The sequence below is a fragment of the Plectropomus leopardus genome, chromosome 5 (assembly GCF_008729295.1).
Source record: "Plectropomus leopardus isolate mb chromosome 5, YSFRI_Pleo_2.0, whole genome shotgun sequence".
NCBI classification, from domain to species: Eukaryota; Metazoa; Chordata; class Actinopteri; order Perciformes; family Serranidae; genus Plectropomus; species Plectropomus leopardus.
Window position 1 is genome coordinate 31,714,226 of NC_056467.1, and position 13,017 is coordinate 31,727,242.

Genomic DNA, 13,017 nt, shown 5'->3' on the forward strand with positions numbered 1-13,017 from the left:
TTAGTTGAAATAAATCTTTAATTCACTCGGTTAGATGTGAAAATATGCTGGCTCTATACACTCTAAAATGACTGCTTATTTTAATGGAGTCAGGTGGGTTTGACAAAAGTGATTCCAGGGCTGTTTTTTGGTGAAACAAATATGATCTTATTCTTGATGTTTCTATATAGAGATGTTAGTTGTTAGTTGTCAGTGACAAAAACAAACAGTGTACATTGATGGTGCACAATTGCCCCGAGTAGTGTTGCAGCCTGCTTTAGTGGTCCAGCTCAATATTGGACACATTTAAAATAACTATGACATTTTTCAACGGCAAAAATGACTTTTTCTGATGTTTTTGAGACAAGACAAGACTCAGACTATACTGTGGCACTTTTTGTCTTGCCCATTAGTCAGGTATACAGGATATAAGGTTTTTTTCCAGGTTGAAAAACATTACAGTTACCCTTCAAGTTCTGCAAAAAGTGGGTGTGGGAGAGAAGTCAGGAACGGTATGGTTGGGATGTGGTGGGTTTCACGGGGGAACAGTTCCTTTCGAAATATTAGGATGTCTGGGGCTACATTCTAATATCTTTGTCACCGTCCTGTGTCCCCGTTGAGCTCTAATGGCTTGCGACTATAGGCAGGTTTCCATCACAAATTTGCGCAAAACTTAAGAAGTATTTTTGAAATGTTGATTTCAAAACGACAATTTCCAGACGACTGTGTTTCCATTGAGTGATGTTCTGCAACTTCTCCTCTTGTGATAACATTCCAAGAAGCATGGTGATGGATGTTCAGAACATCAGCAGCATTTATTTCTATTGCAGCCACCACACTAGCTGACATTATTTCCAATCAAAGACAATGTAGGCATGTTACGGAGCATGGTATTTGACCTAGAAAAGCCAAGTGTTTCCACGCAGTTTTGTGAAATATGGCTTTTTTGAATTGCCTGAAATACCACCTTATGTGAGTGTAAAAACTTTTCTTTGCAATACATGGGACTTTTTTTGGAAATTGACTATTTTTCAGTAGTATTTTATATTTGCAATTTCAGTTTTCGCAATTTGAGGGTTAATGGAAACCCGCCTGTACAGCTACGGCAGTCTTCTGTAGTTACACAGACTGCTCTGAAACTGTGTGGTGGGTGATGTGCTCGTTCATAGTGAAGTATGAAGTACAGAAACTAGAGATGCTTGAAAAAAAGACACGGGTTCCAATATGATGTTTCTCACGGCAGTCACATGACCAGTGATCAGATATACCAAATATTAATACAATATAAAGTGGCGCAGAAGTGATTTGAAAATCATTTCTGTGTCCACAAAAAAGTGAAACAATCAAATCTGTGTCAAATGGGTCAAAAAAAAATTTGGATTTGGTCAACATTGGCTTGTAATGTGAATGTAGTTGCTAATTCCTACCTTGGTGTGTGCGATGAGCAAACAGTTGGAGTGCTCGTGCTCGCAGGCGATCTCATACTGAGGCAACATGTCAGCCAGCTGCTGGACGAAGGCGACCACTTCCTGGTGCCAGGGGACGTTAGCCATGGTCAGACTGCTGGCAGAGCTTTCCCCGCAGTACGTCACTCCCTGCACACATAGAAACATACCAACAGAAACAGAGCAGAGAAAAGACCGGCTTTACATTTATTTTATCCATTATTTAGCTAGAATAAAAATGGAACACAGCAATGGTAAACAATGAACAGAATGGCACATAATATGCAAGAATTTGTTGATAAAAAATATCGGATCAGGGCAACTAAAGCTTCTATGTGACCAAAATAATGAAAGAAATAAACTACAAGAGCTACCTTTTCTTTAAAATAAATATTTTGGCTGTCTGGAGTGTGTGTTTGACAGAGAGGCTTCATACACAGCAACAATTGCTGATTATCAGCAGTAAGAAGGAGCTGACATGTATTTTCCCATTCAGCGGGTGTGAGAAATGGAGTAGGAAGTGGAAAACCATCTGGCCTTGGCTGTAAAAATCAATCAAAACAGCAGGCTGGACGCTGAGTGTTTTCTGATCAATAGCAGCAAATCTGCACTGTGGTTAAAAGCGATGAGGAGGGAGAAGCCCTGGGGGGAGAACAACAGCTCCCTGCGGCCGAGACAAAGTATTGACGAGTTGGGCTGAGAGCGGAAAGGTGTGAGGGAGCCATGAGGGGAGAGCATCATCAATGTCCATTTAGTACCAACTGAAGGAATCTGCAGCCAAAGGCCCTCCCTCCAATACAAGAGCTGCATCAGTATTCAGACTGGTTGCTACGTTTTGGTGGCAAATAAACTGATTTGAAATTTGGTATGCTGTGAACACCAGTCAGCCTCTCAGAGTCCCCGAAACCTGGAAGGAGAAACATGGGAAGGAGGAAGAGGGCAAAGCAGCACAGAGAGAGAGATCAGCCGAGTCATTAAGATTTTAAGAGTGTTTCAGGCAATAATTAGGAGGTAAATGTGGGTTAAGGACACATACTCCTTTAGAATAAAAGCTCTGTTTAATAGCAGACAGGGTTCTCACAGGGGCTTCACAGTATTGGCTGTTTCAAAATAAAACTTGTCTGACAACGTTTCTGTTGACAAAATTCCTCCATTAGTTACCACAAAAGTTTTTATCATGAAATACTTGCAGGACAGTGTTGTTGACAATACAGTGGCTTACAAAGCTCCATAAGTTTGAGAGGTACCGGCTTTTAATTGTGGAAATACAGTAGTTAGAGCAGCAGGCAGTTCGGCAGCAGCGCCACAGTAGGAACACTGCCTGTGATAACAGCAGGTCAGCCAGGTTGCCACCATGCACTGCTAAACTAGGCAGTGCGACCTGGAAGTAGGTGGGTTTCCATTAACCCTTAAACGGCACAAATTAAAATTGCAAATACAGAATAAGCCGAAATACAAAATAAGCCTAATGGAAACACTTAAATTTGGAAAAAAACTCCTGTTAATTTTTGCGCTCACATGAGGTGGTATTTCAGGCGATCCGAAAAAGCCATATTTTGCAAAACTGCAATGGAAACACTTATTTTGCTTTTATAGATCATATAATGTGAAACAGCGGGTGGTGGTTATGCGACATTATGGATGCAAACCGCCATTAATCCCAAAGAAGAAGATAAAGTACAACAAAGTTTCATGACATTATAAAAAACATGGCTCTATCCACACAAAGGTGCATATGGGTGAAACTAGTTCTTGCAACAGTAAACAGGGTAGTCTTGAGACACTGGAAGTAAAAAGAAAAGATCAGTTTTAAGGAATGGAGAGATGAACTAACCAAGATAGCAACTTATTTATAAGATTAATAATAATTTAGATCTCTTCTTGAAGGTATGGGCTCCTTATTTGGAAATGATTGGAAAGTGATGATCATAATGGCTAATACCTGTACACTCCCCCATGTACCTTATATCCATGTAGGTTCAAGGAATAGACATGTCATGTAACATTGTTTTGTGATGAATTTAACTGTCAAGAATGGGCACCTTATTTATCTTTAATTTTTTTCTTTCAAGTTTCTTTTATTCCTTCTTTTGCATGTTATTGTCAAGTTTGTTTTATTTTTCTTAAAATGTTGACTTAATCTTGTTTGCAATGCTTATATTTACACACTAGTTGTGCATTTGCATTTGTAATGAAAAGTCAATAAAGAAGTTAAATAATTAAAAAAAAAAAAAACATGGCTTAGTATGTGTGGACAGAGGAAGAGACTGACATCAAAGTAATTATATCAATATTAGATTGGCTTTATTGAGTGACTGTAATAAAAAAAATAAACCTGCCAACGTTTTGAACATCCACTACCATGCTTCATGGAATATTATTTTGTGTTTTATCAAAATTTCAGAAATATCACTTAAGTTTTGGGGAAATCTGTAATGCAAACCGCTCCAGTGCATGCTGGAGATGGTGTGATGAAGCCAACAAAAACCACTTCATCTGCAAAGAGCAGAGATGTAATTCTAAGGTCAACTCCTATGCTTGTATCATTAGCTTAAATTCATGAACTGTAAAAGACCAAACTGTCGGTAGAAAAATCTGTTTTTAACAATGTCTATATATGTGAGTTCACATTTAATTTTCTTTCTGCAACAAGTGTCTCAATTTAGATTTTTGGTTGTGATAATGGATGATAAACTGTCATGGAAATCTCACATAGCTCATGTAAAGACAAAGATGTCTATTTCTGTATGTATTGGATTACAAGGCAGTGAGAATCCTGCACTGTTCACTTATTTCGCCATACTTCAGTGACTGCATGCAAGTGTGGGGCAACACATAAACTAGTAATATTAAGCTATTGTTCATATTTCAAAAAAGAGCAGTTTTCTTGACATGGACCCCAGAGATCATACTAACTGACTTTTTATTACATTGTGATTATTGAAATTGAAAGATTTAGTTGAGTTACAGACATTATTATTTATGTGCAAGGCAAAAGAGCAGACTGGAAAATTACAAAAGTTCATTGGCCGGCGTCAAACTGTGGAATTTTTTACCGACTGATTAAATTAGTTGTAAAAATATTTTTCAGTTTATTAAGATGTATAAAGACAAAATTATTAAACTATATGAGGCTATCAAGGATAAAACCTGTCGCCTTGTTGAAGGTGACTTATGGTGTATAGCTCTTGATTTTTCTATGTATTTGTTTTTTCTCTGTAAGTTTATTCTCAGTGTTATTTGTTAATTAACAGTAACTGACAAACCATCTATTTCTTTTGTTTATGTATGATTTAAGAGAAGAGCAGTTAAAAAAGTAGTAGTTATTTTCTTCTCCCTGCTCCTTTTTCGGTCATGGTATCCATATTTGAGTGGTTTTGAATTTAAATCTGAGTGTTGTGCATTTACGTGACTGCAACAAATAAAAGTTAAACGAAATAAGTACTGCTTCAGTGAATTATAGTGTGGTAATTTAGGCTGCACATACTGGATCTACATTACAATAATATGGTGTGTAAATGTAGACCAGGCAGCTATGCAGTTGTTTTTGTTACAGTCAAACACATGAGAACACTGTTTTGTTTGAGATCCTCTGTGACATTGTGCCATCACCTCCCTCTGGTCCAAACATGCTGAACTCAAATCAGTCAAAGTTGTTTTACCTGATTCAACATTTGTTACCAAGTTTCAATCTTCACACACGCACACACGCACACACACGCAGACATGCACCACCTGTGTGTCAATGTGCTGTAATGGAGCCAAGGCAGCAGCTGCTATCGTAAATCTCTGAAGTGTTGGCCAGGAACACTGTCTGATCCTCACCCAGGTATCTCACGGAGGAAAAACAAGAGTTTGTGTGTGTGTATGTGTGTGTGTGTGTGTGTGTGTGTGTGTGTGTGTTTAAGAGGAAAATATTTGTGAGGATGTTAAAAATGGAGTCAAGCATTTAGACCTTGTCCCCTCCGTCTATTTGTTACCTGTCTAATCACTAAAAACAGCAGCAAACAGAAAGCTCTGGACTGTCATCAGCCTCACCAGGATGATGCAATCGCAACAATTAATGTCAATTCAACCAATGACCATTAATTCTATATGACCTTGCAATTTTCTCTGCGACTTTTCTGCAAATTTGACCAATCACCATGGTTTCTCCTGGGTTTCACCAATAATAGCAGTCTCCCAGATAATGTCACCAAACTCACTTCATTTTATTTTTGTTGTGAAGATGAAGACGTGCAAGAAGACGCCTCAAATTAACGAGTAAAAATGACTAATGTTCTCTCTGGAAGAGGGGGTAAACTGTTTTGCAAAGTGAGCAACATTGTGATGAAACAAAAGCAAGGACAGACAGACTCCTTTAAGGGAGGGCTTGTTTTGTAAAAACAACAAAATCAACAAAAAGGCATGAAGGTAAATGAGAGACATGCAGTCACATCATTTTCTGTTTAGCAGACAAACAACGAGCAGAATATTTAATCAAAGATCTGAGAATAATTCTGACTTATGAGGCTTAAATTTACTTCCTCGGGTAACATCTTTAAATGCTTTCAGAGCTTTCCACTCAATATTCTATGCAGCAAACTAAGCTTTTTACAGTAGTTAATCATCACAGGAATATGATTCAGTATGTGAGGCGTAAATCTGCACAGTAGGGGTTCATTATCATTATGAATAGCTCGATGCAACAATGGGCTTATGCAGGTATTTTTACATTTACCATTGCCTCCAAGATTTCGCAGGCTTTTTCCAGGGCTACTGTAGCTTAAAATGCATTAATTTTATTGTTTACAAAAAAAATAGAGAAATAAAAATTTGCAAGCCTGTTTTAGGCGTTTTGTTGCACAGACATTTTTTTCTGTAACTAAATTTAAAAAATATGTAACTATAAAAATTATATATATAGTTTTCTGGACATTTTCCTATTTTTTTTTTATTCGCCCTTTTTTAAAACTAATTTGAGGGCATCTTCTTGTCAGCTTTCACTAATTTCTTACAATTTGTGGGACAGTTGTTTATTGAAAGTCACACCATCTTTTTTAAAAGCAACCCTGAGCAAATCAGTTTGCTCAGGGTTAAATCTAACTTCATTTTTATGACTGAACTCAGATAATTAAACAGATCTGACCACTGAAATAAACACATGTCCAGGGAAGATGAAATACCAAATGTTTCACAATTTCACAGAAGCCGGCCTTCAAATCTCAACCTGTCTGACGCCAGTTTCCTACATCAAATAAGAGCAGGTATTTGTATGAAAGTAGCGGTTTGTCTTAGGAAGCCTCCTCCTCACTCCATTTCAAGAGTGCCACTCACATCAATTTGAGCCTGTCCACTCTGCAGCCAGCAGGGGACCTGTGCCTCCAGCCATGAACTGCAGCCATCTCTTCAGTAATTTAACCACATGGATTTTGTAGGGCTGCTTGTGAATTCACCGCACACACAAAACGTAACACAAACAGAAAGTGAACCGTTTCTTTAGGGGTTGAGAGGGAGAAAGGGTGCTGCTGGGAGGCACGGCAGGTCTGGGGCGCAGCAGAGAATTGATGAAGGACCTTGGTGTTATCAGCCTTGCCTGGAGGCCCGCTGAATAAAGATCAACTATCCGGGACTCGGTATAAATCACCAGGAATGGGCCTTTCATGAGGAGGGAGCGATAGAAGGAGATGGGAAAAGATATTTGTGATATACGGAGGGAATGAACAAACTGTATCACTGAGGGTATGCTTGTGAAGAAGAGGAGTGAGAGCCTTTAGACCTGTTCACAAATAATCTGTCTTTAACCCTTAGGGACTGCTTTAATATTCCACACACCTGTATCGCTCTTCGTACAAAATGCACTTTTTTTCAAATCAAGCTTTAAAAAATATTATACATAATATCATTTTATTATTTATTATTTAATATTTATCATTATAATATATTCATAGATTTTCAGAAAGTGACCCTTTGAAATGCCAGATTTTTATCCTGATGCCACTATGTTTTTTAGATGAGAAAAAAAACAAAAACAAACAAAAAACACAAACGCAAAAAAAAAAAAAAAAAAAATTCAATATACTTCATGCTACATGCTTTCCTTTCACACCCTGGGATATATCAATGATTAGCAGCAACATTAATTGTTTATACATTAATAATATTTTGTAGTAAAGTGTCAAATACTCAGGAGGAAAATAGTAAAAAAGTATAATGACAAATTCCAAGTCAAAAGCCCAGAATGACAAATAAAAATAAAACAGTGCATGTTTTTATGCTTTGATGGCTGTGGGATCAAAAGTTGCAGTTTGAATGGGTTTCAATGGTGAATCTTTTGCTCTTAACAGTATAAATGTAACAATTTAGTTTCTACTGTGTACTTTAGACTTATTGTAGGAGCTGATAAAGCAAACATACACAATCTTGCCAAAATGTATGCCATATGCAAAAACACAAGCAAATTTATCAAAAAATTAAAATTTAAAGTGTGTAAAATGTGCCAAACAGTCCCTGAGCGTTAATGGAAATCCCAAAAACTAATCCTCAAGGCCAACCCTCATAGCTGCATGCGTTTGACCAAATTCTCTCTCTCTCTTTCTCTCTGATCCATCTCCCTCCTGGGCGAATGAGAGACCAGTGACAGGTGAGTGGTATTAATGCGACACTGGGATGATAAATCACACGATGGACAACAATGGGACAGTGGACAGTAAATTGCACAAGCAGAATGTGATGCACCACAGAAGATGATGGACTAATAATGAATGGGTCAATAACAAAGCCCTGCTGCTGGCAACACCCCTGCACAGTACATCATTTTTTACTGATACATAAACAACACCCATATGGTATATGATGGTATTTTGTGTGCTGCCAAACAAAACATTGTAATACAGTAAGAATGAAAGAAACTCCAAAGCCAAAAAAAAAAAAAACTCCACGAGAAGGGTTGAAGGACAACACTTGAAAATACACAACGCTGTTTTGTTGTCCTGTCAAATGCGTTCATTTTCGCACTAAGTGATTATTCTAATTTCTTGCTTTCAGGTCTTTGGCATAAAGCTTTCATCTTGAGCCAAATTAAAACCCAGCAGACAAACTTTAATTACACCAATAAAAGAAAGTTCATGTAGCATTTCAGCATTCCTGATTTAGCTCCCAGGAATCCTTGAATTGTTTTTAAACTTCTTACTTTACAAACATCTATTTGTCCCACTTCTATGTCTCTAATCTACTACCTGTAATCTCTCACAAAACTATTTTTTCTATAGAGTCTTGTAGGCTGGAGTTACACTGTAAGTCTTGATGCCTAATTCTGATTTGTTGCCTATATATGATTTTTTTTGACCGCCTGCTTACATCTTAAAAGTGACTCAAATCCGATATCTGAATTAACACCTGCTTAAACTTTGCCTCCGCTTGAAACAAACGCGCATGCATAAACGAAAACTGAACTGAACTGTCCATCATATTAAAGTGACTCTTTTTTTTTTAAAGTTTTTTTTTTTGGGGGGACATTTTTGCCTTCAATTGATAGGACAGCACAAGTGTGACAGGGGGGGAGAGAGAGAGGGGGCGACTTGCAGCAATGGGCCGAGGCTGGAGTCGAACCCACGGTCGCTGTGGCGAGGACACAGCCTTTATACATGGGGCGCCCGCTCTATCCACTCAGCCACCAGGCGCCCCTAAAGTGATTTTTTAAAAAATCAACACTGTAGGGTCTTTTTTCTGCCATCTTCCTCTCCTGATAGCAGTCAACACCTCCATCTACTGACCAGAATCTGGTAAAATCAGGGAGACAAATCAATTATTGATGACTAATCTAACAGGAAAACTAAACAAAAACAAAAAGAAAACCAAACACTCAAATAGTCCACAGCTCCATACATCTTTTTCAACATAAAACAGACACTTTGAGGTCCAAATCAGATGTTAGGATTTATGTTAGATGTGAAGAAGACAGAATTTGATTGGCTGTGTTCGTATTTCAATCCTTCATGAAATCACTCAAGGAGTGATCCAAAAAATTGTTCAGCACTTTCATTGTTGTTAAAGATCTAGTGTGGACTCTGCATGCCACTTCATTTGGAACAATTTTTAAAACAATTGTTTGAGACATGTTAGACCTTCGGGCAGCGATGCAGAGCTACAACATAGCTATGCTCTCCGGGGTACAGTTGAGATGTGTGGAGGTGCCGATTCCTCCAGGGGACTTGAGGCCCTTGATTGTCAAGCCCAGGGCCCTGGGGCCTATGATAACTCCTGAGCCGTGGTGATGGGCCTGCTGCAGTTATAGTTATCGGTCTTAGTGTGGATGGCCCTTTAGACTATAAAATGTCTGTGAATATGCACCTGGAATAATGCAGCTTAAATTCCTACCTAGCTTTCTAACTGTGCCTTTCCCAGCTGAAAATGTCTTCTTAAACTGCCTGTTTATTCTTTTGTGTCTAAAGTATACTGTATATGAAGATGAAAATATATAAAAGTCCACATTATGATGACTGTTAACCGTCTGAAATCTGTGAAAACTGGTCTGATTTCTTTCAAAAACAGAGGGTGAAGGCAACAAGAAACTAAATAAGACATGGCTCAACCGTTAAAAGTTAATTAAAAAATTAATTCAATAATAAAAGTGTTATCTAAAAAATGGGCAAATGAATATAAAACAAATTAATAGTAAAACAAATGGTATTTTATTATGTTTTTTTCTGTGACATAATCTTAGATAAAATTATTGTATTATAAATATAGTTTTGGGAGTTTTAGAATCCTCCCTCTTTTTGACAATTTTAAGGTAAGTTTCTTGTCACATTGTACCTTTTTTTTGCAATATGTGGGACATTTCTTGCCAAGTTTTTCATTGCCTTTTTTCTCTGTCTTTTGGAAAGAAATTAAACTAATTTGCTCAGGTTTCTTAGGGTCAAATGGCTTGTGAAAGTCATCTGAACATAGCACAAGAAAAGGGTTAAAGTCACAGAACTGATGCTAATGCTCTGGTCTCCCATCAGTCAGGGATAATATGAGAGCTGGTGAAACGACAGAGCATCTCCCTCTATCTAACTGTCACCATCCATCCCGAGACACTCTAATTACTGAGCTCATGATGCTGCGGCCGATAAGTTGCCCGAAGCTCAGCAGCCAGAGGGGTTCATCTGTTCAGTGAGGGACGATAAGCTGCTCACAGGCAGGAGGAAGGGAAGTGGGGGGCAGAGAGATAAGAGAGAGACAGAGCAGATCATTTTGAAATGAAAGACGAGAGCGAGATGAGAGAGTTTGCCCCGACACTGACCTTTTACCTGCAACAGAGAGGCTGCTTCAATAATTGATTGTCAGGATTAGAGGAAGATTTCACTGTGATTTCTGCTGTTCTGAAGGTCAGACTTTGAAGAAATTAAACACTTTATACAGTTTATAAAGTCAGGTAGATTAACCACCAGGGTTTTGGACAAATAGGTTACAGGTGGGTGTGAAATATAAAATACATCTCTACAAATACCACCAATGAATAATCTGTGAGGGAGCTGCACTGAAACTCATGTTAGTGTTATCAATCTCTCACTTATTTTTCAACTTAGGGATGTCAAGCCTTAGTTAATTTGATTTCAATAGCCTGATATCAATTACACCAGTAATTAACATGTTGATTTTTAGGGGAAAAAATATCTATAGCCTTTTCCACCAAACTTAGCGTGTCTATGCAGGTTTTTTAAACATGGAAAAATCTGCTTAAAAGGCAGGCGATAGACTCCTTCCCATGGCCAGTAGAGCAGAGCTGTGTACAGGGCTGTGTACAGGGCTGCGAAGCAGACAAGATGCCTTTCTGTGGTTTTAACTAGCGATAATCTATAAAATAGTCACGTAGTAAACTGAAGAGTAGCAAAATGAATCAATGGTCTAATGTGCATAAATGGTCAGAAATATTTTCAGTGATGTACAGTTTACAATTGACATCCCAAGAAAGCAGGTAAAAAAAAATGTAGTAACTTTTCTGATTATGATGAAATGCACCTGTTGATTTATATATATATATATATATATATATATATATATATACACACACACATACACATACACACACACACACACACACACACACACACACACACTATTTACCAATTTAACAGTATATTTTCCATATTTGGCAGCTGTTTAGATGCTTACTTTGTGGTTCATTTTATTTTGTTATACTTTTTTCAAAGTTTTATGTGCAATAACAAAGATGCAAATACACAGGTATGACATACAGAAAGGGGGTAGGGGTGGGTACAGGTAAATTACATATAGGAAATCAATGTGGAGAGATTGACTGTAGTTGCACATGGTCAAGATTTGAATGTTTATTAATATGAGAGTCATTATTAACATCTGTGGTAGTTGCACTAATAAAAAATGAATAAAAGAGCAGTGCGTAATATATAAATATACACATACAGACACACACACACACACACACACACACACACACACACACACATACATATATATATATATGTTATATATATGTTTCAATTTGCATGTCTGTCTCTAATGTGTATATGTTTGGAACAGATGTGTGTGTTTACCTATCTGTGCTTCTGCATATATGCGAATGCACATGAATGCTGTATGGATTTGCTGTGGCATTATTTTGTTGTACTTTTTATATTTATTCTTACAGAATCTAAATTTCACTCAAAGTTACTATTATTTACAAGCTAGATCTTTTATTTGTATTAACATTTGAATGAAACTGACACTGTTTATGCTGCCGAATTAAAATATAACACTTATTGATACAATTGTGTCTTTGTGAAATGAATGATAAAATATTCCTCAGTATTTTGTCATATCATCAAAAATATCATTATCGCATGAATACTCTGTTGGTATCCGTCTTCGGTTCCTCCAGAGCATAAGAAAAATGTCAAGAATTGATGTGTTCTGCTCTCGTGATCTCCCTGTGTAATAAAAGGAAGCGGAGCATGAACGAAATGGAAAATGTGAGTGGTGCTTAATTATATATTAACACATCAGTTCCTGTGTAAAGTCTGCGTGTGCTCACAGACACATTTGATGGGTATCTCTGTCTGATCCAATGCTCCCTGCTGTCTTGTTAGCGTTGTGTTCTCTGATAGAATGAAATGCCATGTGGTGGCGGATCAATACACACTCCTACTAGAAGTCTTTAATAGAAAAACCAGCCAAGCCTCGGGGGACAGCTTAGATCCAGAAGTGTGTGTTTTTCACCCATTAACAGCACATCATAAACCCCATCATGAAGCCGAGACTGGCTGGAATCAAGTTGTTGATTGCTTAAGTAGCAATAAAACACGCTGTGTAAGTAGGCAAGATTAGCTTAATGTAGAGGAAAGACAGAGAGGAGATAGAGACGCAGATCGTCATTGTCACACAGCTGCTCATATTCATTTTTGGACAGATGGCAAAAAAAGAAAGCTTTGACATTTACAACACATGACAAATTTGAGTGCAAGAGCACATTTGAACACAGTGAGGAGAATCAAAAGAGGCAGAGAGAAGAAAGACCAAGTGAAATGAAAGGAGATGAGATGGCCATCATTGCACAACAGATTAACAACAGCAGAGACAGAGAGCATAAATTAAAAACTAAAACAAA

General features: G+C 37.7%; 1 protein-coding gene across 1 annotated transcript in view; it reads right to left on the reverse strand.

Moving 5' to 3' along the window:
• tyw1 (tRNA-yW synthesizing protein 1 homolog (S. cerevisiae)) overlaps nucleotides 1–13,017 on the reverse strand; it is a 79,909-nt gene that overhangs the window by 10,499 nt on the left and 56,393 nt on the right. The window contains exon 15 of the mRNA XM_042487317.1: nucleotides 1,407–1,574. Coding sequence (XP_042343251.1) covers nucleotides 1,407–1,574 — 168 coding nt within the window. The remainder of the gene's footprint in view (nucleotides 1–1,406; nucleotides 1,575–13,017) is intronic.